General features: G+C 58.6%; 1 protein-coding gene across 6 annotated transcripts in view; it reads left to right on the top strand.

Annotated features, from left to right (window-relative positions):
* Positions 1-1,107: 1,107 nt before the first annotated feature.
* Positions 1,108-25,551, top strand: part of CELF5 (CUGBP Elav-like family member 5) — a 49,008-nt gene continuing 24,564 nt past the window's right edge. For 3 of the 6 annotated variants that reach the window (XM_044254579.1, XM_044254580.1, XM_044254582.1), the window contains exons 1-2: positions 1,114-1,372; positions 21,600-21,682. In XM_044254579.1, coding sequence (XP_044110514.1) covers positions 1,114-1,372; positions 21,600-21,682 — 342 coding nt within the window. Of the gene's footprint in view, positions 1,373-21,599; positions 21,683-25,551 lie in introns of all 6 variants that reach the window. The other 3 variants (XM_044254583.1, XM_044254584.1, XM_044254581.1) reach the window with 2 other exon arrangements.

Below are 25,551 nucleotides of genomic sequence, written 5' to 3'. Positions count from 1 at the left end.
GCCATGGAGGAAAAAGCAAGCCAGAGAAAGGAGATGATGATGGCTGAGTGATTTTAGATAAGACGGATAGGGAAAGTGGTGAGGATCCAACGAGTGAGCCCGCCATGCACCATGCCATGGGAGATGGCATTCCAGGAAAATGGCACAGCCCATGCAAAGGCCCTGGGGCAGAACGTACATGGTGTGCTGGAGGAAGAGAGGAGACCCGTGTGACTGGGGCGGAGTAAGGGAGGGGAAGAGAGGGAGGTGGGAGAGCAGGGAGTGGAGGGGTCAGGCCCTACAGGGGCTTTGGGGAGGATTCGGGCTTTAATTTGGGGACATCTTTGGAGAGTTTTAAGGTAGGATAACAGGATAATCTCTGAGCAGTTGGACCCAATGGGTCAACATCGTTTGATCTATTTTGAATGGTGCGTGCACATAGCAAGTGTCAGAAAGAGCGTTAGTTCTGGTTGCTGTTGGTGGGGACACAGGGTTGCAGTCTCTTTTCGTTTGTTTGTTTTCTGTTTTTGTGTTGAGTGTTTGTGCGCGCACGGGTTTTGCCGCCGAAACCCGGGGCGAGGATGGCTCTTTCTACCCAGTGAGTTATAAACCTGAAGGCACTGAGCACCGTGCCCGGCACACGGTGTGAGCAGAGGCTTCCTTCTGGGTTTTGTCGCTGGTCCTATCAGTACCTCCTGTACTGCTACAGGCTCAGAAGGGCCAAGGACGGCCCGGTCAAGGCCAGGCAGGCACCCTGGAGAGCTGCGCGCCACGCTGAGTGGTTTTTCCTGTCCTCGGCGGCGGGAGGAGCGGCGCCCTGGAAGCCGGGTCCGCCCTGCCCTCGGTGTCCCCGCCCGCGCGGGGCGCCCGGCACGCGGGGGGCGGGGGGCGGGGGGCGCCGCCGCGGCGAGGCGCGCTCCGGCCGCCAGGGGCCGCTGCGGAGCCGCCCTTTTGTGGTCCTGATGCTGGAGCGAGCGGGCGCGCGGAGGAGGGAGGAGGGCGCGGGGACCGGGCGGGAGGGAGGCGGGAGGCGGCGTCCGTCGCTCCAGCTGCGAGTCCGCCCGCCGCCCGCCGCCGCCGCCGCCGCCGCCGCCGCCGGCTCGGTCCCGCGCCCGCCGCCCGCCTGCGCCCGCCATGGCCCGCCTGACGGAGAGCGAGGCGCGCCGGCAGCAGCAGCAGCTCCTGCAGACGCGGCCCTCGCCCGTGGGCAGCAGCGGGCCCGAGCCCCCCGGGGGGCAGCCCGACGGCATGAAGGACCTGGACGCCATCAAGCTCTTCGTGGGCCAGATCCCGCGCAACCTGGACGAGAAGGACCTCAAGCCGCTCTTCGAGCAGTTCGGCCGCATCTACGAGCTCACGGTGCTCAAAGACCCCTACACGGGCATGCACAAAGGTGGGCGCCCCGGCCCCCTCCCTCCCCTCCCCTCCCTCCCCCTCCCCTCCGTCGGCCTCCCCACCCCACCTTCCGGCATCTTCTCTCCCCCAGCCCTCCTCTCCTCACCTCCTCCCTCTGCTCGCCTCTGCCACGGCATCATTCCCCCCCCCTTTTCCACCCACCCCTCCTCCCCCCTCTGGGGGTGCAGCTGACAGATTCGAGCTGGCCCCCTCCCCTCCTCCGCCCCCTCTCCCTCCCTCCCCACCTTCCGGCATCCTCTCTCTCCCTCTCCCTCTCTCTTTCCTTTTCTCTCCTCTCCATCTCCCTCTACCTCCCATCCTCTCCCCCCCCCAACATCCTTCTCTCTCTCTCTCTCTCTCTGCCTCTCCCTCCCATTCCCCCTGGACCCCCACCCCTTCCTCCCTCCCTCATCCACTCTTTCCTGCCCCTTTGCTGGGGCAGCTGCCTGAACATCGCCCCCCCCTCCTCGCCCCCCCCACCCCATTCATTGGGCCTCCCCAGGCCCCGTCGGGAAAGTTTGCACCTCTGGACTCCATTGCTTTGGTCATTTTCACAAAGCCAGGCCAGTGGGGCAGGTCCGGCCAGCCGCAGGGAACACGGATGCCCAGGACCCCGGGCTAATCGGTAACTACAAAGAAAGCGGGGTGGGGGTATCAGGAGCTGAGTGAAGCGGGGGTGGGGGTGCTGGGGCGCCAGCCTCCCCAGCCTTGGGTGGTTAAAACGCTATGGTGTGCCCTCCCCCTGCCCATCCTCTCTGTTTGGATCAGTGTCCCCCCTCCATTTCTCTGCCCTCCCCCTCCCTGCCTCCACCTTTGGCTCAAGTTAAAACTGGCCTAGCCTGTTAGCAATGTGTTGAGGTCTGAGGCCAAAGACGATGAGCCTGGACCGTCCATCTGGCAGAGCCCAGATCCCAGGGTGGACAGGGAGGCGTGGGCGACCTGGGAGCCCAGTGGGGGAGGCAGGAGGGGTGGGGAGGCCTGCCCACCTCCTTCCCACCTGACTCTCTTTCCGATGGGGTGCGAGGGGGAGGGGCCCGGGGACTGGGGCCCCAGCCCTGGGCTCCAATCATGGGCCCGCTGTCTGAATTACGGTAGCTTTGACGGCTCTCCTGTGAAGATGTTGGCGACCCAGGGTGGGGACGGTGTAGGCTTTGTGCACACCCTTGACAAGACCCTGGAGGTGCCTTGGGGATGGGCCAGGACCCATGACCTATTTCCGACCCTGCTTGTCTCTGTCCTCCTCTCTGTTGCAGGCATGGGAAGCGTGGATACGTGTTTGTTGGATGGATGGATGGATGGATGGATGGATGGATGGATCGGGCCGGGCAGGCCATGGGGAGAGTCCGGTGGGGTGGAGCGAGGGCCCGTCACTGTAGCTAGACCCTCCAGCTGGTATCTTAGGGGAGAAAAGAAACCCATCCCATCCCCCACCTTTTTTCAAATCCAACCATCACCAAAAAAAAAAAAGAAAGAAAGAAAGAAAGAAAGAAAGCAAAGAAAAGAAAAGAAAAAAATATCGGGCTTGGAAAATCCAATTCTTCTACGTGAACTAGCAGGGTGGGGGTTTCCATTCCTCCATGAGTCACGCTCAGGGGTCCACGGCTGCGTGAGGGCTCTTTCCTCAAGCCCCTACCCTGAGTATGCCTGGAGGGCCCATTTCTAGAAAGATTCTGATGGAGACTGGAGGGGGTGTCCGCACGGCCCCCGAATGTTGGGCTGAAAGGCTGTCGGTGAGCTCTGGATCGAGGAAGCCCACAGAGGGCTGGAGATGGCCACACGGGGTGATCCTTCCTTTCTTTCCCCTTTCCTCATTTTTTAAGTCTCCCCTGGTGCCCCCCCCCCGCCCCCTGGCCAGCAAGAAAAGAGCGACTGTGGCCAGAGCCTCGGTTTCCCCCACTGTCACAGAGCAAGGCCCCTTGAATGTGCGGTTATGTTTTTCTGACTGGAAATTCTTGGATTAGGGACACCTCAGGGGCCTTCTCAGGTGGGGGAAAATTAGGCAACAGTGTGTCCCCTGACAGACACCTGCCTGTTACCCTCCACGTCCCAGGGGTCCTGGATGGAGGGCCTGTGGCTAGGGCAGGGGACCTGTCCTCACATCCACTCCCCGACGCCCGCGGGTCAAGGATGAATCTCTTTCCTGATCCCACCTGTGCTGGGCCTGGCTGGGCCTCACCTGTGGGAAGGGGCTGGGGGGGGCAAGCTGGAGGTGAGGGGGTCTCGAGGACCCACCGCGTTTGGGGCTCTGCTGTGGGACCTGTGGCCCGTGGCTGCCCCTCTCTGGGTCTCAGCCAAAGGGAGGTGGAATGATGAATGGGAAATGGGGGTGATCTGGTTTCGTTCTGGGGAACCAACAGGGCACAGGACACCTGCTGTCCTGCTGAGAGGAGTGGGCTTGGGGGTGTGGTCGTAGCGGGGGAGAAGGGAGGGGACCCCCCCCAGCCTTCTGGGCTCCTGAATGCTGGGGGATCCCATGACGAGGGGCAGCAGGGACGCAGGAGGGCCAGAGAGGGTGAGGTGGGTCCCCGTGCCACCGCTCCCCATGCAGCAAGGGCCACCCAGCGTTGTCCTCGTCACCCTCCTTCTATGGGTCATCTCATCCTTAACTGTCACGCCCAGGCCGGTTCAGCGCCCGCGGAAGGGGTCACCCCTGAGGTGGGCTGTGAGCATCAGCGCCTTTCACGTGGAAGGGAAACTGAGGCTCGCAGGGGCCGGGAGCTGGGTCCCCCGCTGTCCCCCCCCACCCCCGTCTCCCTCCAGCCCAGGGAACACAAAAGTCTGTCTGTGTGATGGAGGGGTGACAGGTCCCCCCAAGCCAAGTCAGGGCCCTCCAAGATGGTGTTGGGTGGGAAGGGGCTGTGACGGGAGGCACCCGGATGCCTCAGGGACCGTGTGCTGGGTCCCCCGCTGAGACCAGGGGATGGTCCAGCCAGGCCCTGGGCTCTGGGAATGTGGCAGGGTAGGGGGTCGGGGGAGGATGGGAAGGATACAGTCCTCAGAAAGAGGGCAGGCCCTTGGGCGCTGGCTTGTTTTGTTTTTAAGAGAGAAAGGGATGGAGACAGAGAGACAGAAAAACAGAGATTCAGAGACAGAAGGAGAGACAGAGAGAGACTCAGAGCAGAAGGAGAGAAGGAGACACAGAGACTGAGAGGAACAGGGGCAGGGGAGGACCCCTCCCCACACACAGCCAGGGAGAGGCAGGGGGAGGCAGGGAGAACCAAGGAGAAGGGGCAGCGTGGAGGGAGCAAGGCCGCTTCTCCACTCAGACCTGTGCCTCACCAAGAGCTCAGGCCAGGAGCGGGGTGGGCGGGTGGGGGTCTCCCACGGGCCAGTGTCCCCATGTCCCCCCACCAGGTCCCAGCCAGGGGACGGCGCCCTCAGAGGGGACTCACGGAGGTGCCTGGTGTGGCCACGCGGTCCCTCTCTCCCGAGGGGGGCCAAGCATCCGTGCCTACCCTGGCCCCAGCCCGCCATAGGGGCTCGGCCGCCTCCAGCCCCCCATTTATGGTAATCGTATATGCATTTGCATTTTAATGACAATATTTGTCTTAAAGCGGAGGTTGCGAGAGGGGGGCCGCTGCAGGTGGGGGGCCCGGTGGAGGCCTGTGGTTTCCATGGGAGCACCAGCTGCTGGGCTGGCGGCAGGAGGGGCGGCTGGAGCACGCCGAGCTCTGAGGCGTGAGAGCCCAGCCCCGGGAGACGGGAGACGGGAGACGGAGGGCTGCCTGGCGGGGGCCCCCGAGGGAGGACATGGCGAGCTGAGAGGGCACATGGGGGTTGCGGGGGGGCCCGAGTCCGGGCTAGGCATGCCCTGCCTCCGTGACTCAGTTTCCCCAGCCGCCCATCCTTCCCTGATTTAACAGGCTTTTAGGAGGCCCTGGGGGCCTTCCAGGCTGTGACTGTGGCATCACTTCTGCCCTCCTTCAGGCAGAGAGCCTTGACTGAGCACCTACTGTGTGCCGCGTTTGTGGGGACGTGGGAATCTGGGGGAACAGGAATCGGTTTGGGATTCACGATGGAGTGAATGAGACCCACGTCTCCATCGACCCATATAACCAACATTTACTGAGCACCGGGCCCCGTTCTAGACCCAGGATACGAAGTCGAACAACACAGATAGAAATGTCCCCCAAGACCTGACCTGCCTTCAGATCCCAGCCTGGCAGGAGGACACAGTGAGGACCGAGGAGGTCAAAGGCATTGCTGTTAGGGTTGTGATGGTGGAAACACGCGCCTCCAGGGAGAAACCAGAGGAGCCCTGGTTCCTGCAGGTATGGAGACCAGGAGGGCTTCCTGGAGGAGGTGGTCAGTGTGAACGAGCCATTCCAAGTTTGGCATTGAGATGAGTCTGGTTTCCGTGCATCTTACTGGCAGACGATGTTGTCCCCTACAGGAAGGGGAGAGCTGCGGGCCTCCCCACCTCAGAGGGCGGGGATGCTGAGGACCAGAATGGTAGGCAGTTAAGCCTTTTGGCACCAGGCTGGGCTCATCATGTGAACCAGCTGACACCTGTAGGGTGAGAAGGATCTGTTGAAGGGGACAGGTGTTCCTGGCACAGACAACAGCATGTGTAAAGGCCCAGAGCAGTGTTAACTCTGGAAACTTCTGGTGGGAGAGGGGCGGAGGTTTTGCCCTGGCAGGGAAAGCAGGAAGGGGTCCTCGGAGTCTCAGCTTCCCCTTCTGACATGGGACTTACCTGGCAGGGCTCTTCTGAGAGGCTCTGGCATTGGGGGTGGGCCCAGGAGCTGGGTCTGGCACGGGCTCATGTCTTTCTCTCTCACCCCTGACCCTGGCAGATGAGAACCTGGCCGTCAGGGACGCTCAGGAAGGCCGCACTCACTCAGGTGCCTGTGCATTCATTCATTCATTCATTCATCCAGCCAACACTTCCTGAAAACCTCCGGGGCCTTGTCTCGTCCTGGGTGAGGCAGGATGAAGGCCCTCTGATGCCAGGACAGAGCTGGCCGTGAGCGTCTAGAGCCGATGGTCAGGGCCGGGGCAGAGACAGGGAGGCAGCGTGGGGGGACGGGACAGGGAATCGGGGGCTCTGCTGTGGGCTTTAGGGTCTTTGAAAGACGAATAGGAGTTGGTGCGGTGCGGAAACATCTCATTTGTTCATTCACAGAAGCGCTTACTGTGTCCCAGGCCCAGCGATGCGCGTGAGACACAGCAGAGGGTGCGCTGGGCGGCCGTCCCTGCCCTCGTGCCTGTGGGCAGAGGCAGCCGGGCTTACAGGGGCCTGGGCGTGTGGAGCACAGAAAGCATTAGGTGAGGCGTGGGAGACGAGGCCAGAGAGTAGCAAGGCCTGCAGGGCCCGTGAGCCCAGACGGAGGGCACTGGGGAGCCATGGACAAACGTAGAGCAGGGGAGGAAGTCGGACTTGTGTGGAAAGGGCGCTTCATGTGTCTTTACCTGCCATAGCCGGCCTCTTCCTGGCCTCACACACAGCCTCATTCAGGATACGCTGACTTCCTGCACACCTGGATGAAAAGAGAGGAAGCTTCCCCTTGGGGCGGACCCGCACTGTGGGGGCCGAGGAGTGCAAAGAAGCAGACTCGTGTCCTCAGAAAAATCAAGCTCCCCTCCCCCCCACGGGTCACGTGAGGAACGGGGGCTCGGAGGGCAGTGGCACTCAGCCCCGAGTCACACAGCAATGTATCGGGCGTCGCAACCTCCCGGACCGAGGCTTGGCCCACTGTGGAAGAGGAGGGAAGGCGGCAGGGACAGAGGTGTGAGTGTGGAGGGTTAGACTCAGGGTAAAGGTCGTCGAGGGAGGCTGGCGGTCCTTGGGCCAAAGGCAACCAGTGCCAGAGGAAGGGGCTACTAGGTTTGGAAGACACCGACCTGGCAACGTCCTGTTGGCCTGGGGTCCTGGGGGTCGTCACTGATACCTATGCCCTAGGAGGGCAAGGACTGTGTCTCATTTGCCGTTTGGAAGTGAACATGTGGATGGATGAGGGCGCGGCGGAGTGAGAGGATGGGCCGGTGGGGAGCGGGCGGCCCGGGCGGGTAGGCCACCTGCGATCCGGATAGACGGACGGGTCAGCGAGTAGACCGGCCCCGGCGTGGATGGACGCGTGCGTGGATGGGTGGCGATGTGTTGGCGGATGTATGAGCGGATCGGGAGGTGAAAGAACAGGTAGGAGAGTGGAAGCCGGAATGGACTGATGGATGGGTGTGTGGGTGGATGGGCGGATGGACGGACAGATGATGGATGGAAGGACAGATGGATAGACAGATGATGAGTGAGTGGATGGATGGATGGACAGATGATGGATGGATGGATGATGGACGGATAGATGGATGGACAGATGATGGATGGAAGGACGGATGGGTAGACAGATGGTGGGTGGATGGACGGGTGGGTGGACGGACGGATGGATGGATGGACAGATGATGGATGGATGGATGGATGGATGGACGGATGGGTGGACGGACAGACAGATGGATGGACAGATGATGGATGGATGGAGGATGGACGGATAGATGGATGGACAGATGATGGATGGAAGGACGGATGGGTAGACAGATGGTGGGTGGATGGACGGGTGGGTGGACGGACGGATGGATGGATGGACAGATGATGGATGGATGGATGGATGGATGGACGGATGGGTGGACGGACAGACAGATGGATGGACAGATGATGGATGGATGGATGATGGACGGATAGATGGATGGACAGATGATGGATGGAAGGACGGATGGGTAGACAGATGGTGGGTGGATGGACGGGTGGGTGGACGGACGGATGGATGGATGGACAGATGATGGATGGATGGATGGATGGATGGACGGATGGGTGGACGGACAGACAGATGGATGGACAGATGATGGATGGATGGAGGATGGACGGATAGATGGATGGATGGATGGATGGATGATGGATGGGAGGACGGATGGGTAGACAGAGGGTGGGTGGATGGACAGATGGACGGGTGGATGCGTGTGTGGACGATGGATACCTAACACCCACCTTCCTCCTCACATGATGGGTGGGGATGACCCGTCAGGTTTGCAGTCGGACAGGCTTGGTTTCTGTTCCTGTCTCTGCTTTGTTGCTTCTGGGGGATCTTAGACAAGCCACCTCACCTTTTCTGAGCCGCAGCTTCCTCGTTTGTAAAAGAGAAGCAATGTTGACAGCTGTCTTCCAGACTAGGTTGTAGAAACTAGAGTTCGCCTGTGTCATGTGATTCGTATAATGAGTCTGAGTAATGTCCTTCGCGTTGTAGGGGTCCTCGATACAGGGCCAGGCGGTCGTACGGTCAACGATTGTCTGTCAAGTCTCTGTTGTGTGTCAGGCACTGCGCTGGGCTCTGGGGATGCAAAGCAATCCCAGGCAGAGGAGGGACTGGTAACAAATGGGGACGCAAATCAGTGAGGTTTCGATTGGACTGCGCTGCCACGAAGGAGATCGAGTAGGATGTGTTGGAGGTGACAGCGAACCTTGCCTCTCTTGCCTCTCATCTGAATGACAGATGAGGAAGCTGTGGTTCTGAAGCCAAGGGAAAGGCATTCCAGGACCAGAAACAGCACATGCAAAGGCCCTGAGGTCAGAATGAGTTTGCCCTGTCGGAGGAGAAGCGAGAAGGCCAATGTGGCTGGAGCAGAGACAGTGAGGGGAGGGAGGGAGGAGGGGTCAGGGCCAGTTGCGCTGGGAGGGACTGTGGGCCTGTGGACGCTCGGATGGTGGGTTTTACCCTGAATGAGGTGGGAGCCCTTGAAGGCGGTGAGCAGGGAAAAGACAGGGCCCCTTAGGGAGCTCAGAATCTGCCTTTTCCAGATGGGGTAGCTAAGGCACAGAGGGTCTTGGAGCAGAGAGAGCTTTCTGCCAGCCTTGTCGTTGCCCCAGCCCCTCTGAGGGCCTCCTGAGGATGGTGGATTGCCCGGCGGCGCGGGCAGGGTAAGCGTGGGAAAGCTGGGAGAGGCCGTTCTTGTCCCCGGCCCTCTGCTCGGGGGAAGCAGCAGGTGAGGGACACCCATGGCGGCTGGGGGGGGGGGGCCAGAGCAACCTCACCACAGTGGGAGATGGAGGCCCAGGGAGGGGAGGAGACAGCCCCGAGGCCCACGCACGGTCGGGGCTGCGGGCTCCTCTCTTCACCCCCGACCTCCCCCGCTCTGTGTCCGAGGGCGCCCACGGCTCTGGGCGTCGGACAGACGTCTGTGCGGGCCCTGGGGGTGGTGGTGTGTGCGGGGGGCGGGCGGAGCGGACGAGCTGGGGTTGAAGGTGCTGCGGGAACGCGTGCCAGCCGCACAAGGAGGCGCCAGCCCGCCCCCCCCCGGGGCAGCGTCTGAAAACAGAGCAGACAGGAGTGACCGCCAGGGTGTGGACAGACCAGAGCCCTCACGCACGGCTGGGGACGCGCGCTGGGCCGGTGCTGGGGAAGAGGGTCTGGCAGTTCCTCAAAACACGGACACCCGTTGCCGTAGGAGCCGACAGCTCGCACAGACCCAGAAGGACTGAAGGTCTCCGAGCGCTGTTTGCCACGGCTGTTCCCGGCACAGTTCGCGGCGGCCGCGCGTGCAAAACAGCCCGTGTCCGCCGATGGATGAACCGATACACGGGGCGCGGCCGTCCCCACGTGGGAACACGGTCAGCCTTAGGAAGGGGGGGACCCTCAGCCCTGCCATGACGCGGAGGGACCCCGAGGACACGGGACGCAACGAAAGGAACCAGACCCGGAAGGACCCGTCCCGCAGGACCCCACTCCCAGGAGGGCCCCAGAGGAGTCCCGTCCACACGGACAGAGAGGAGGTGGTGGGGGCCGGGGCTGGGGCAGGGGTGGTGTGTCCCTGCTTTGTGGGGACAGAGTCTCCGTGGGGGGAGATGGAAGGTTCTGGAGCCGGAGGGTGGGGGTGGTCACAGGACCAGGTGAGTGTGCGCTTAGACATGGTTAAGACGGTCAAGTTATGCTATGTGTATTCTACAGTGATTTGGGGAGAGCAGGGCTATGGGGGAGGGGCTGGAATTCCAGGATCGGGCACCTGAGGCCTGGAGGCTGCGTGTCTGGGGAGTTACAAGTGGATCCGGGGGGGAAGGGCGGCGGAGGGAATGAGAGAAGAGTCCGGAAGGTAGCAGGGGTGAGGCCGGGAAGGGCTGCAGAGGCCGGCAATCTTGGCTTTGACCTGAAGGTCCTGGGGAGACATAGTTAAAGGGTCAAATCAGCAGCTCTTGGTGGGGGAGGTGAGGAAGAGGAAGGGATCTAGCAAAGTGGTTCTCACCTGAGACAGTGGTGCCCCCAGGGGACACTGGGTGATGCTCAGGACGTCTGTGGTTGTCACAACTGGGGGCGCTCCCAGCGTCTAGTGGGTGGGGACCAGGGAGGCTGTTCAGCGCCCCCACAGTGTCAGGGATGGCCCTGTTCCAGAGTGACCAGAGTCCTCTCTGCAGCCCCCAAGACCCTGCATGACCTGCCCTGCCCCTCCCTGCCCTCCTCGCCTCCCTCTCTCCGTCTCACCCACTCTGCTCCAGACACACAGGCCTCCTTGCCTTTTGTCCAACGCACCAAGCCAGTCCTGCCCCAGGGCCTTTGCATGAGCCATCCCTGTTACCGGGATGCTGTTTTCCCAAAGCTCTGCAGGGCTCCTCAATCTCTTCCTCCAGGTCCGGGCTCAGGGGTCACCTCCTTGACTAAGGCTCCTCCCCGCAGATACTCGCATCCGCATCCGCCTTCCTCTTGCCCTTCAACCCTCACCTTCTGGGAGCCGCCTTCCTGCAGACGTGATTTATAAGCACAGCCACCGTCCCCACTCCAAACCCTGCCTCCCTGCCTTCCTCTTTTCCCTGTGAAAATGAAGACTTCTGACATAACGCAGATCATAGATTTTGCTTCTCACGTGATTTTGCCTTTCTCCACCCCACCCCCACCCCGAGACTGCAAACTCCATTAGGACGGAGTTTTTTGCCTTTTGTGTTCACCGCTATGTCCCCCAGGCCTAGAACTGTGCCTGGAACATAGCAGGTGGGAAAATGGATGGACGCACAGGTGGGTGGGTGGGTGTACAGACGGAGGGTCCCGTGGCGGAGCAGTGGGGACAGTCTGTGAGAGAAATCAAGACGGCTGTGGGCAGGAGACTGGGGGTGCATGTCCTGTCGAGGCCTGGGAAGCCCCACTGCGTAAGTCTGGGGCACAGGAGGAGTCAGCAGTGGCAGCTAAGGAGTCCAGGCAGGGAGCGGGGAGGTGCCCCCTGAGCTGCTGCACTGGCCGGAGGGGTCCAGGAGCGGGAGCCCCTGAGTTTGTACCTGAGGGGAGGGGGATGCGTGCGGGAGGGAGCCTGTCCGCTGGGCTCTTGTCAGCAAGTGGGGACAGCCCAGGGCTGAGAGGATGGAGGGGAGCGGAGAGGGCGTCCAGGGGCAGGGGGCTGGTGGAGGGTGACCCCACCGCACAGGGGAGTGTCTTCTGTAGCTCTTAGTGGAGCCTCAGAGAAGTTAAGTGACCCAAGATCACACAGTGGACAGCGGCCCTGGGCCGGGCTAGATCACAGAGCCAAGGTTAAAGACCAAGAACATGGGGCACCTGGGGGGGCAGGGGCTTGGGGGCCCCAGGGATTTGGGAGGAGGGTTCGCACAACTAGCTGTGGTCGCGTCCTTGCTGGGAGGGAAGCAGGAGATGCTGGCAATCAGCAGTAAACTAGGGAGTCTTTCCGTCGTCTGTTTCCACTGTACAGCTGGTGCATCGTAGGTGCTCAGGAAATGTTAAATAAGTCCGTGCCACGCATGTTAAGAAAGGGGAGGGATGAACGCAATCAAATGTCCCTGCCCTCAAAGAGGTGCCTTGATATCAGCAGGTCAGCTTGAAAATGCAAGCATTCAGCCAAGAAGTGTCCATTGAGCACCTACTGTGTGCTGGGTGATATCTAAGTACCCCCCCACCAGCCCCCGAATCAAACATGTAAAAACCTACAAAAGGCCTCTGTGAGTACCTCTTTTTGGTAACCGAAGGAAACCTGAAGGGGATTTTTGTTTTTATGCACTGGTTTTGCAGGGAGCTGTCCCAGAGGCAATGCTCCCCTCTCCCCTACCCCGGCAGTGAACTCCACCCCACTGGGCTCCTTCCCCAGGACCACACTGGGCATCCATGAATCAGTCTCCAGGGCTCTGAATTGTGTGAGCATCTGTGCGTTATCTCGTCATTTTGTACATCCATTAGCGAGATGTGTTCTGAAGTATCTGAAAAGCCTAAGAGGTTATTTTTTGAGTCTGGGAATGTTTAAGAAGTTTTCCAGGTAAATTAATGGTGGTTGCTTCCTTGCTGTATGCCATTTAGGCTGTCGGAAGGTTTTGCAGGAACGCTCAACTTCTGGATAGTGAGGGAAACCTGCATGCGTCGTGCAGTTGGTAATGAGGGCACCGGAAAAATAGAGCTGGGGGAGGGGGCGATGGAGGGCCATAACCTTACACAGGGTGCTCAAAGGAGGCCTCACTAAGGTGGTGACATTCGAGGCAAGATCTAAAGGAAGGGAATGAACTGTGCAGAGATCTGGCAGAGTGCATTCTGGAATAGCCCGTGCAAAGGTCCTGGGGCAGGAGGGCCTGGCGTGTCGGAAGAGCAGAGGCGGTGTGTGTGTCTGGGGCAGAGTGGGCTAGGGGGATAGAGGGAGGAGGGGAGGACAGGGAGGGGACAAAGCAGGTCATGTGGGGCATTAGGGACTGTGTGGGGAGTACTTGGGCTTGTACCCCAGGAAGGTAGGAGCCCTGGAGGGCTGTGGGCCGAGGAGGGGCTCACAGGCGCCCTCTGGTGGCCCCTGGGAGGAGGGCCGGTTGTGGGGCGGAGGGTGGCATCGGTGCCCTCAGGGAGATGGGGGCGGAGGGGCCCCGCAGGTCCAGGAGGGCGTGGATGGGTGCTCTATCAGCATGGAGGCCGTGAGCTGCGGCCAAATTCTGCTGAGCACACAGCATGCTGGACCCAGGGCTGGGCCCTGGGGACACGTCGGTGGCCGGCTCACCTGGTTCCCACGCTCAGCTCAGGGACTCCGAATCCAGTGGGACAGTAACTCCTGATGGGCAGTTAGAGACCCACACAGCCTGGGGAGAGCTGCAGGGGTGCCTGACCCCCACCTCTGGAAGGGACACTGGGGCTGGGCTGCGGGGGTGGAGGAGGAAGAATGGGGACAGAGATGAAGGTGGGGGTGTGCGAACCAGGGCGTGGCGAGCTCCGGGTGGTGGCTGAGAGCCCGAGCGCGGGGTGCCGGGGGACGTGGCCAGTTCCCAGACCTGCCCGGCTCCCCAGAAGTGACAGAAATCCTACACTTGGGCATGAAAATAACCACCGTGACTACTAAGAAGGGAAAAACTTTAAAAACGGTTTTTGTTTAGGCCACTCAAGTAGTCCCCCTCACTCTGGGATTTTCTGAGACCTCAGAAGCCCTTTGCCTACCCCCAGGTTGGATTCAGTTCTAGGCCTTGTTTGTGACTTGCTGTGTGACCTCAGGAAAATTCCCAAGCCTCTCTGATCTGGGTTTGCTGCAGCTGTAACGCGGGATACAGACACCCGCCAGTTTAGAAGGGGGGTTTCACCTGAGGCTGTGGCGTCTGACCCAGGGCTTGGCTCTGCTCTGTGGGTACTGCCTTGCTGGGCCATTTGGGGGACTTTTAGCCAGTCCTGGGGGGGCCGGTCCTTCCCCTGATGTCCCCCAATCCCCCAGTTAGGTCTGAGGACCCAAACCAGATTCTGCATCTTTCTTCCAAACTGCTCTTCCTGCTGGGCCTCCGTCTCTGTGAGCCTCCTGGGGCGCCGGTCACAAACGACCACAAACTTGGCTTGAAACAGCCGACTTCTCGCCCAGTCCTCGAGGCCAGGAGGTCGAGATCAAGGGGCTGTGCTCCCTCCTGAGGCTCCGGGGCACAGCTCTTCCTGCCTCCTTCAGCTTCCAGGGGCTCCAGGCTCCGCTTAGCTTGTGGCCGCGTCCCTCCGTCTGTGCCCCCGTCTTCACGTGGTGTCTACTCTCTGTGTCGCCTCTTGTCTCTTACAAGGACATTTGTCATCGGATCTGGGGTGCACCTTGTTATCCAGGATGGATCTCATCTCAGGATCTCTAATTACATGGACTCAGTCCCTTTTTCCAAATGAGGTCCCACGCACAGGGTCTGGGACGTACGCTATCTTTCCTGGAGGGCCACCATACAATCTGCTGCACCCTCCCAGGGATGGCCCTGGCCTTCCGCCTTACCTCCACCCCCAGCCCCTCGCCCCCCAGAGGCCCCCTCGGAGTGTCCCACCCACCTTTCCTCTCTGCCTCCAAGGCCGCAGCTCAGTCTTCCCCTCCCCTGACCTCTAGCCTCTGGCCTGCGCTCCAGGCCCTCCTCCAGGCTGGCCCCAGATCTTCCCAGCACACACCCCGGTGCCCTCCCCTGCCCGCACATCTTCTGGGGCTCCCCACTGCCTTCAACTCAGTTCATTCTCCTCACCTGCCGCTCAAAGTCCTTGGGGCCCTGTTTATGCTCCTCGCCCCCCAGCAGCGTCTCTCGACACCTGCCGCACTCCCCAGCCTGCTCCCTACACCCTGGACGCCAGACAGAGCCATTCCCAGTCCTCTGGGCTTCCCCTAGCCCTTTGTCCCACCCTCTGCTGCCCCAGGCTGACCACACATGCCTCTTCCCAACCTCCGAGTCTTAGGATTGCCCGTTAATGAGGACGTTGTCCCCAGAGCCCAGGGTGAACAGAGACCGGTGCTACAGAGGGACCATGGCCACCTTTGTCCCCCGGCCCCCGAAGCAGCATCTCCCGGGCTAGATAGAGGAGTGTCCTTGTGGGCGGGCGGGAGAGCCCTGGGCAATGGGGTCATGCAGATACGGACGTTATCTTTTCATCGATGCTCTTAAGGCCACCTTTGTCTTAACCTATCCAAGGTTTTGAGTGAATTTCAGGGAAGATGGCAGAATTGGGAGCCCCTGCCGCTCCACATGCACACCCTGGAGATCAAAGCCTCTCAGTGCAGTGGATGGGAGTGAAACCCGATGTCAGATGCCCCGGGCTCCAACTCCAGCTCTGCCCTTTCCTGCTGTGCGTCTTAGGCAAGGCTCCCCCCCCCCCCGCCACTACTGTGTGTAACCTGCCCTGCCAGGTTCCTGCAAGGAGGGGTGGGGGCAAGGGGCTGGAGCCCAGCCCCAGGAGAGTGGCCACCCTGTCCCGGTGCTCTGTGAAGGAGCCATTGTCACCACTACTACTGTCTTTATAAAAGGGAGAAGCTAGAGGTCGAGGAGGAACAGACTGGACTTAGTTCTCTGGGTTTCCGATCTGGCCTCTGGCCCCGTCACTGTGTTACCCTGGCGGCTGCTGTCTGAGTTTCCTTACCTGTAAAACGGAAATAATCATAAATAAAATACCGGGTCCCCTGGGTGGCTCAGTCGGTTGAGCGTCTGACTCTTGGTTTCAGCTCAGGTCGTGATCTCAGGGTCGTGGGATCGAGCCCCATGCTGGGCTCCATGCTCAGCAGGAAGTCTGCTTGGGATTCTCTCTCCCTCTGCCCCTCCCCCACCCTGTGCTCACTCTCTCTAAATAAATAAACCTTTAAAATAATAATAATAATAATAAACACAACAATGCCGTTCTCTTGGGCTAGTCTGAGCACTGAGGGTTGATCGCGGTGACATGCCCTGTAGGATGAGGTGCTCCGTGGACACTGACTATTATTATCGTCATTCCAACTTTGAGTCATGAAATCCCAAAAGCTCTGATCTCAGACCAGAGAGCAGAGGATCTTAGCATGAGGAAGGTATCTCAGGATTCTCTGGCCAAGAAGTTTCCTCTCTGGGGAGCCCCTGCTGCTTACCTCTATAGACGGGGAGCTCCCTGCCTCCCAAGGGAGCTGTGATGACACAGATGTAGTTATTAGGAAACTTTCATACATACATACTCTTGTTCCCCAATGATTCCCCCATCTTGGTCCCTGCTCTGTCTTTGGGCCTAGAGAGATCTGTGGGCATTGACAGCCCCCCACCCCAGGTCCGTCCTGGTCCAGGCTTGGACAATGGGTGTGGGTGTGAAGGGACGGTCAGGTGCTGAGCATTCTGGGAAGGACCCCAGGGCTTGGCCAGCAGGGGAGGGGCTACTGGACACCAGGCCTGGTCGCCTTGTCATTGGGGAGGCTGATGTGTGGGTAGGGGTGGCCAGGACTAAAACTGAGATGAGAGGGTCACCCAGTGTAGGCTTTGGTTGGGTTGTGGCTTCCCTCCAAAGTCTCTCTGAGACTAGGATGCCGCAAACAGACCTTGAACAAGTAAACTGGCGTCCGTGGCCCTCGATCCAGCATTTGATCCTGGCACTATTTTAAAACTCCTTTTGGGGAGGGGTGAGTCAGGGACCTGAGATCTTCCCCTAGGCCCTGGGTAAATTTTTTAAAAGATGCAAGCTCCAGGCAGTGTACCCCAGTGTGGAGCCTGAGTGAGCCCACGCTTACCACCTGTGTGACCCTGGGCAAGTCACTTGCCCACTCCGTGCCCCAGACCCGCATCTGTAAAATGAAGACAATACTAGCAGCTACTCTGTGGGGTTGTTATGAGGACTGAGTGAGTCATTACTGAGTACAAGTTTATTAGTATTAGAAGCCCGGGAACTTTATTAATACCAGTCAAAGTCTGTTCTGGTTGGGGATGGTATTCGTTGGCTAGGGCTGCTGAGAAAATGCACCACAAACCAGAGGGCTTCAAAAACAGAACCATGTTTGCTCACCGTCCGGGGAGCCAGAAGTCTGAGATGAAAGTGTGGCTTGAGCTGGTTCCTTCTGATATGGAGGGAGAACCTGGCTCCGGTGTCTCCCAGCCTGTAGTGGTTTGTTGGAAGTCCTTACTGTCCCTGGAGGTCCTTACTGTCCCTGGAGGTCCTTACTGTCCCTGGAGGTCCTTACTGTCCCTGGGCTTGTGAATACATTACCCGGATTTCTGCCTTCGTAATCCCATGGGCTTCCCCCTGAATGTGTGTCTCGGTGCCCAGATGTCCTCCTTTTTAAAAGACACTAGCCCTACGGCGCTGGGGCTGGTCCTCCTAACCTACGACCTCACCTTAACTCTACATCTGCAATGGCTCGTTTTCCAAATAAGGTCCCATTCTGAGGTCCTGAGGGGTTAGGAAAGCAACAGATGAATTTGGGGGAGGGAGATCCAATTCAGCCCTAACAGAAACTGAGAATCAAGGCTGTGTTTCCCCAGAAAGCGGTGAACATCCCACATTTTCCCCAATTAGAAAAGAGAAACGGAGACATGGGGAAGAGAGCGGGTCAGGACAACAAGCGAGCGTTTCAGCACCGGGGACAGCGCACACAGTTGCGTCCCTCTGGCGGAAGACATTCTCTGCACCCAGAGGCACATGGCCCAGAAGGTGGCCTGGGGGTCCTGTCCTAGCCTCCCAGGACCAGCGCACTCCGTGTTCTGCAAATGAGGCCTCGCAGGCAAGAATGGGCCCAAGGAGAAGGGTTTTGTCTCTATCTCACATCTCCCCGCAGTCCAATTTCTTGGCTCTGCCTAATTTCTTTCCGGCCCTAGATTAGTTGTCTTAGCACCTGTCCTTTCCCTGAAGACCTTGGGGGATTAAATTCAGACAACAGAGACACCAAAAAAAAAAAAAAAAAAAAAAAGAGTAGACAGACCAGCCATAGATGGGGGGAAGATGTGTGCATCGGATAGAGCCATAAAAGAATACGAAGTATTCTTGATTTACACAGCACATAGAGAATTCCTACAGTGCACCAAGGTGCCCGGCTTTGTTAATAACTATGGCAATGTATGTTACGTCTCAATGAAATACAGTGATACGCCCACCGTAATGCCTAACGTTTAAAAAGCGTTGGTGAAAATGAGCATTAATATTGCCAGACCCGTTGATTGGAGAATTCTTTGGTACAACCCACTTTGGAAAACTGTTCGAAGGAATCCTTTAAAGCTAAACATAAGCCTACCTTATAACCTGCAGATCCGTTCCCGGATATGTCTTTGTGCATCAAAGCACCCGTACAAGAGTGTCCCAAAGCAGCTTTGTTCATGATAGCCTCTAACGGGGGACAGCCCAGATGCCCGCCCACGAGAGTACAGATGGCCAACTTGCAGTATATTCACAGGAGAAAATATTACACAGCTACGAAAAGGAATTAACCCCTGATTCCCATAGCCACCTGTTGTGGAGTAGCGGAAGCCAGGCACAAAGTGTACATACGCTCTGATTCCCTTTACGTAAGTTCGAAAGCAGGAAGTACTCAGCTACACTGAGGAGAGACCCACACGGGGCGGGAGCCGTAATGAAAAGCAATGGCGTGGCTATTACGAAAGCCAGTCTAGCAGTCACCTCGAGGGGATGGAGGGGTCTGTCACGGGATGCGAGGCACTGGGGTTTCTGGTGGCTGCCATGTTCTATTCCTTGACCTGGGAGATGGTTACATGATTTTGTAATTACTTGCTGCATTGTACACTTACCGTATTCTGCAATTTTGGGGGGGTATGTTTTTAATATATCCCAGTGATGATTTTTTATTGCGGTAAAACACACATAACACTAAATTCACCATCTTAACCATTTTTTAAAGATTTATTGATTTTTAGACAGAGAGTGGGGTGGGGTGGGGTGGGGTGGGGGAGGGACAGAGGGAGAGAGAGAATCTCAAGCAGACTCCCCGCTAAGCCAGGAGCCCTGTATGGGGGGCGGCTCTGTCTCACGACCCTGAGATCATGACCTGAGCCAAGATGAGTCGGACATTTAACTGACTGAGCCACCCAGGCGCCTCCCGCCCTCCCCCCATCCGAACTATTTTTAAGTGCACACCTCAGTGGCATTAAACACACTCCCCCATCCTGCAGCCACCCCCACCCTCTGTCTCCAGAACTTTCCATCTCCCCAGACGGACACTCTGTTCCCACGAATCATGGACTCCCCACCCCCTAACCCCAGCCCCGGGTTCCACCATCTCCTCTGTGTCTGCGTGGACGGGACTCCTCTGGGGGACCTCCTGGGCGTGGGGTCCTGCGGGACGTGTCCTTCTGGGTCTGGCTTATTACACCGAACATAACACCCTCAAGGTTCATCCACGTGGTGACACGGGTCAGAATTCCCCGCTTTTTAAGGCAGAATAATATTCCAGTGTATGAACGGACCACATCTTGCCATCGGTGCATCCATCGATGGACACTGCGTTGTTCCACGTCCGACCGTTGTGAACAACGCCGCCGTGAGTGTGTGCAGTGTCTGTTCAAGATATCTCTTCGAGTCCCTGGTTTCAGTCCTTTCGGGGACAGACCCGGAAGTGGAATTGCTGGATCCTATGGTAATTCTATGTTTAACTTTTTTTGAGGAGCCGCCAAACAGCCCCACAGGGGCCGCACCATTTTACATCCTCACAACAAATGTCTTTTAAGTGCTAGAAACCATCCTCCGCTCTGCCTGGTGCCCTCCTCCCCAGGGCTCCCAGGGAGCCTGTCAGGCCTGCGGCAGACCCCTCCCCAGCAACCGGCGGCCTGTGGGAGTGGCGGATCGGTGAGGCATCCCAGAAGGAAGGAAACGGCTTTAATTAGCTCCCGTCTGGAGCGAGAATGGGCACCACAAAGCTGTTCCCAGGGCTTCTGCGCAGGGGTCCGCAGGGGGTCCTGAGGGGAGGGGGAGGCAGAGGGAGGGAGGTGGGGGGCGGGGCGGGCACAGGGTCCAACAGCATCAGAATGGCCAACGATGAAAATGAGGCCCCCAGAGGTTAGAGGCAAAGCCCAGGGCTGAGGCCTGGTCCCCTGCGTCCATCCAAGGGGACCTGACTCCCGCCTGCATCCCACGCACAGCCCCCCCAGTCCCCCCCACCGGCCTCCGGCAAGCGTCTTTCCAACACCTTTGATCTCATCGGCCTGTCTCTGGAGACTTCTCTCTCCTTGCTTCTGTCTCTCTCAATGTCTCTGTCTCTGTGGTCCTCATGCTTCGCAACCCACCCCCCAACTCACCCCCACCGCCCCTCCCACCCCCACCCCAAGACGTCCCAGTCAAACACCACTTCAAGGCTGGCCTGCCCTCCCCTCCCTCTCCTGATTGGCTCTGCGCTTGGCCACTGCCACACTCCCGCTAGCTCCCCTCGCCGCCCCTTGCCCCCCCCCCCCCCCCCCCCCCCGCGCTCAGACCGTCCTCGCTCATGGGGGCAACGAAGGCCCAGAGAAAAGAGGCGCCCCATCCGAGGCCACGAAACCGGTCTCGGCAGAGCCATGGTGCCCCTCATCTGCAGCTTTGGGGCGGCTGGTGCCCTCCCCACCCCCTCCCTGAGGCAGCAGCTGTCCCCCTGCCCCCGCCACACCTCACCCGCCTTCCCAGTATCTCTTCATCTAGCCTCAGCCACGATTTAATTAACAGCTGGGGCTCCTCCCTCCCCTTCCCTATCTCACCGGTTTGGGGGGGGGGGTGGGAGACTGCACGTCTGCTGTTGGCCCCCCAAAAAAGTAGGCTGCTCTCTTTGTTTTTAACCTCTAGTAAAAAGAACATAAAATCCACCATCCTAACCATTTTTTCCTTCTTTTCCAATTTTTTTTTATTGTGGTGAGATACACATTACATTAAATTTATCATATTAACCATCTCTGCACAGCTCAGTGGCATTTTTTTTCAGATTTTTTTTTAAAAAGAATTTATTTATTTATTTATTTGAGACAGAGAGTGTGAGCGGGGGAAGTGGGTGGAGGGGAGAGGGAGGGGGGGAAGCAGGCTCCCCGCTGAGCAGAGAGCTGGATGTGAGGCTCCATCCCTGGTCCCTGAGACCATGACCTGACAGAAGGCAGATGCTTAACCCACTGAGCCACCCAGGCGTCCCATAGCTCGGTGGCATGAAGCACACTCACACTGTCCTGCGACCACCCCCACCCTCCGTCTCCAGAACTTTCCATGTCCCCACACGGAGACTCTGTCCCCATGAAGCTCGGACTCCCCACCCCTGCTGCAGCCCCGGCTCCCACCCTCTCCTCACTGTCTGTGCGGAGGGGACTCCTCTGGGGCCCTCCGGGGAGTGGGGTCCTGCAGGATGAGACCTGGGTCTGGCTGCTCTCGCTGAGCCCCGTGTCCTCGGGGTCCTCTGTGTTGTGGCAGGAGACAGGGTCCCTCCCTTCCTGAGGCTGGACCATGTTCCTGCGTGGGGACAGAAGGACAGGTTGTGTTTATCCTTCCTCCACTGAAGGACATTTGGGGTGTTTCCACCCTCTGGCCTTTGGGATCAATGTGACTGTGAACACGGGTCTACACATCCCCTTCTCGTAACACCCCCGTGTCTTTCCTTTCCAGGCTGTGCCTTTCTCACCTATTGTGCCAGGGACTCCGCCATCAAAGCTCAGACTGCCCTGCACGAACAGAAGACCTTGCCCGGGGTGAGTCTGGGGTGCTGTCTGGGAGGGGGTCTGCTCTCAGCCTGGGGAAGGCTGAGGCCCTTCCTGGGATCAGCGGCGGAGCCCACTGCCTCTGGACTCAGAAAGAGGTACAAGGTGCAGACAGACAGAAGCGAGCATCAGAGAGAGCATTTACTGAGTGCCTACTGCATGCTATGCTTGGTACTCCCCACCAGAGTGGTTGTGTGGGGTCGTGTACGTTGCACACGGCACAAGGGCACCTGGCCCTGCACGTTAGTGTCGTTGTGCTGAGACCTGAAGGATGAAGAAGCATTAGCAGGCAAATGAAATAGCCGTGCAAAGGCCCTGAGGCAGGACTGTGCCTGGAGTGTTGGAGGAGCAGCGAGGAGGCCTGTGTGGCTAGAGCAGAGGGAGCAAGAGGGAGCAAGAGGGGAGGGGAGTGTAGGGAGGGGACCAGGCAGGTCATACAGGGCTGGCCCAGGCTCTGTCCCTGCTGGCTGTCCTTGTCAGCCCTGCCTTCCTGGGGAGGGCAGGAGGTCCCTGTCCCTGGTGAAGGGAAGGTGGTCCCCCTGAACCAACTGAGCCCAGGCAGTGCCTCGAGATGGAAATTGAAGGAACCACAGTGAGATCCATGGCACCCCATGACCTCTGGGGGTGCCCACCCTTCCCTCTGGGCTTCTCGGGGACTCTTCAGCATCAAAGGCTTTTGGGGGCGGCTTGGGTGGCATCTGCAGCCACAAATGCTGAGAATACGTGTGCAGCATGGTTAGCTGGGTAATCGGGGTGCACCTGCCGGCAACATGAGGTCATGGCAGGGGTTGGCTCGACGCTGAAAGCACCGAAAATGGTCCTGGGGTTGGCCTCAGCCTCATAGTGAAGAATAAGGTGCTCCTCTTTGGGTGAGGGGGGCGTGCAGTGGAGACCAGAGCGGTAGAGTGCCGTGGCGGCCACATCCGTGGACTCCTTGCTCAGTCCCCGGCAATCCTTGCTGTGTGTCCATGAGCCAGTGACTCAACCTCTCTGATCTTCCGCGCTGGAAGAGTATAACAGGGGCGAGTGGAGAGAGGAAACTGTAGAGAACGTAGTCAAGGAAGTCTTCACTGAGGAGGTGACATCTGAGAATTCACAGTTCTCCCTCCCATGGACGTGGTGCCAGCATGACCCGAGCCGAACAATTATCCCACATCAGGCATGAGTTATCTCAGGGGCCCCGGGGCAGGAATTAGAGAGTGAGTTTGCCGAACCGCCTGGCTCCGAGTCTCTCCTGATGTCGCCGTCCAGAGGTCAGCCGGGTCCCCCCGGGACGCAAGGAAGATGCTCAGCAGGCCTGGGTCTCCAGGCGCCAGGGCCCCGGGGGTGTCGGGCACTTAGAGGAACAAACCAGTGCTGTCGTGGGTGCTGTCCCAGGTCGGCGGCTGGCAAACAGTGGAACGGGGATCTGACCGCAGACCCTGCGCGGGCACCCAGTCCTTCTGCGTCCACTGGACCTGTGCGTGCATGCGTGCGTGCATGTGTGTGCGTGTGATCAGATTTGGGCTGGAAGCTCTGACCCTTCTGTCCGGAACAATCCCTACCCTCACGGAGATGTGCTAACAGCTCTAACATGATTTTTCTGAAGGAGTCTCTGAGACCCAAAGCCAGCCTCCCTTGCTCTGACCTGAGCCCCGGCTCCCTCCGTGTTGGGGACAAAGATGGGCTCTGGGCTCCACCAGCAGCCGCGATCGGGGGCCGCTCCAGGGCAAACGCTGGGCTGAGTCGTCAGCACCCAGTGGTGCGTCCAGCAGACACGCACTGGGCACCTGCTCTGTGGCCGGCGTGGGGCCCAGCGAGAGGGCATCCGGTGATGGGAGCAACAGGGAACCGAGGAGCAGGGGGACGCTCAGAGGGATTTTCAGGCTCTGGATGCAGGTTCTGTTCAGACAGCGTGCTTGGGGACACCGCTCCGCGCAGGGAGCGGGGCTCAGAGGGGCAGCAGGGCGATGTGGTTGCCCAGGAAGCGACTGGGGCAGGGATGGTGGAGGTAGAGGCCTGGGGTTTGCGATGCCTTGGGATCGAGGGTTCCTGGGCAGGAGTGAATGGGGGGCCGCGCACTAGGGGGCTTAGCGCGATGGACTTACGCTCTCTCAATTCCGGGACCCGAGGTCTGAAATCAAGGTGTCAACAGGGCCGTGCTCCCTCCAGAGTTTCTGGGGGGGACTCTGCTCCGCATGTCTCCAGCTTCCAGGAGCTCCGTAGTCCTTGATCTCCAGCTCATAGAGGCATCAGCCTCGGCAATCGTGTGTCTATATGTCTCCGCTCTCCCTCTGCCTTTCTCCTATAAGGACAACTGTCCCTGGGTTTAGGGCTCACCCGAAATCCAGGATGACCCCATCTCGAGATCCATGACTTACTGACATCTGTAAGGACATCTGTTCCAAATATAGTCCCATTCACAGGTTCTGGGGCGTTAGGACTTGGACATGTTTTAGGGGGCTCCCCGTTCAAGCCACAGAATGAACAGTGGGTATGAGGCAGCTGGGGGGAACATCTCGGGGAGGGGACCCAGGGGGAAGCACGGGGCCCGGCCCACTGCCGAGGACTTGGTGACGGGTAAACAAGACATCTTCTTGCAGGACGGAGCGTTTGCGCCATGTCTGGAGAGATGGGGAAGCTGTGGCAGATGGAGGTGGGGGTAGCGTGGGGACCGCGTGTGCCGAGACTGGGAGGCTGCCAGTCACATTTTTGAGTGCAGGAACGCACGAAAGCCTCCATTGTCTCATGGAGGAGTTCACATCAGGTCACAAGGGGGTCCCAACCCCGGGGGGCGATTCTGCACCCCACAGGACCCTGGGCGACATCTGGGGACATTTGTGATTGTCATGACTGGGAGAGGTGCCTGGCGTCCAATGGTCAGGAGAATAGGGAGCTGGTGAATGTTCTAGAGCAAATGCTAAGGGACATAGAACACAAGCCACAAGTGGCATTCCCACTTTTCTAGGAGCAACAGCGAAAAATTAAAAAGAAACAGGTGAAATTAATTGTCATGCTAGATTTCCTCTAAACCCAACACCTCTCCAAGATATCATCAGTGCAGCAGGCAGTCGGCGTAGTTAAGGAGAGCTCACATCCCTTTGTCCCTCGGAGGTGGGCCCACCCCTCCGTCCATCTCAATTCGGACGGTCAGTTGTGATCAGAAATGCTCGATCTGCCTTTGCTGTTTACGTTCTATAAAACGGAGAGTTGAAGAAGCAGGTCCACACACCTGCTTGCTCTAAAATACTTAAGAGATTTTCCAAGAATGGAGTCAGAAATCAGCTTTTACATGTAAGTTTATATTTACATTAATTATAATTAACCAAAAATTTTTAAAAAGATTTTATTTGACAGACAGAGATCACAAGTAGGCAGAGAGAGAGAGAGAAGCAGACTCCCTGTCGAGCAGGGATCCCAGCACCCTGGGATCATGACCCGAGCCGAAGGCAGAGGCTCTAACCCACTGAGCCACCCAGGCGCCCCTAAACAAAATTTAAAATTCTGTTCCTCGGTCACACAAGCCACATTTCAAGAGCTTGATGTCCACATGCGCTGGTAGCCACCATGTAGGACAGTATCCCACAAAAAGGTTCGAAGCCGAGAGTCGGCAAACTTCTTCTGTAAAGGGTCAGAGAGGGACCATTTTTGGCCTCATGGGCTCTAGGCCCTCTGTGGCATCACATAAAAGAAACCACAAACAATGCAGAAATGGATAAGTGTGGCTGTGTGTCAGTAAAACTTTACAGAAACAAACAGAGGCCCAGAATGGAGTTGGCAGATCCCCATTCTAGGCCATTGCTGTCCGATAGAATTTTCCAGAGTGATGGAATGTTCTGTCTCTGCTGTCCAATTTGGTGGTGGCCGCTAGATTAGTGTGG

Source organism: Neovison vison, chromosome 6 (genome assembly GCF_020171115.1).
Source record: "Neovison vison isolate M4711 chromosome 6, ASM_NN_V1, whole genome shotgun sequence".
Classification (NCBI taxonomy): Eukaryota; Metazoa; Chordata; class Mammalia; order Carnivora; family Mustelidae; genus Neogale; species Neogale vison.
Note: the sequence above shows the minus strand (reverse complement) of the source record. Positions and strands in the feature narration are given on the sequence as shown.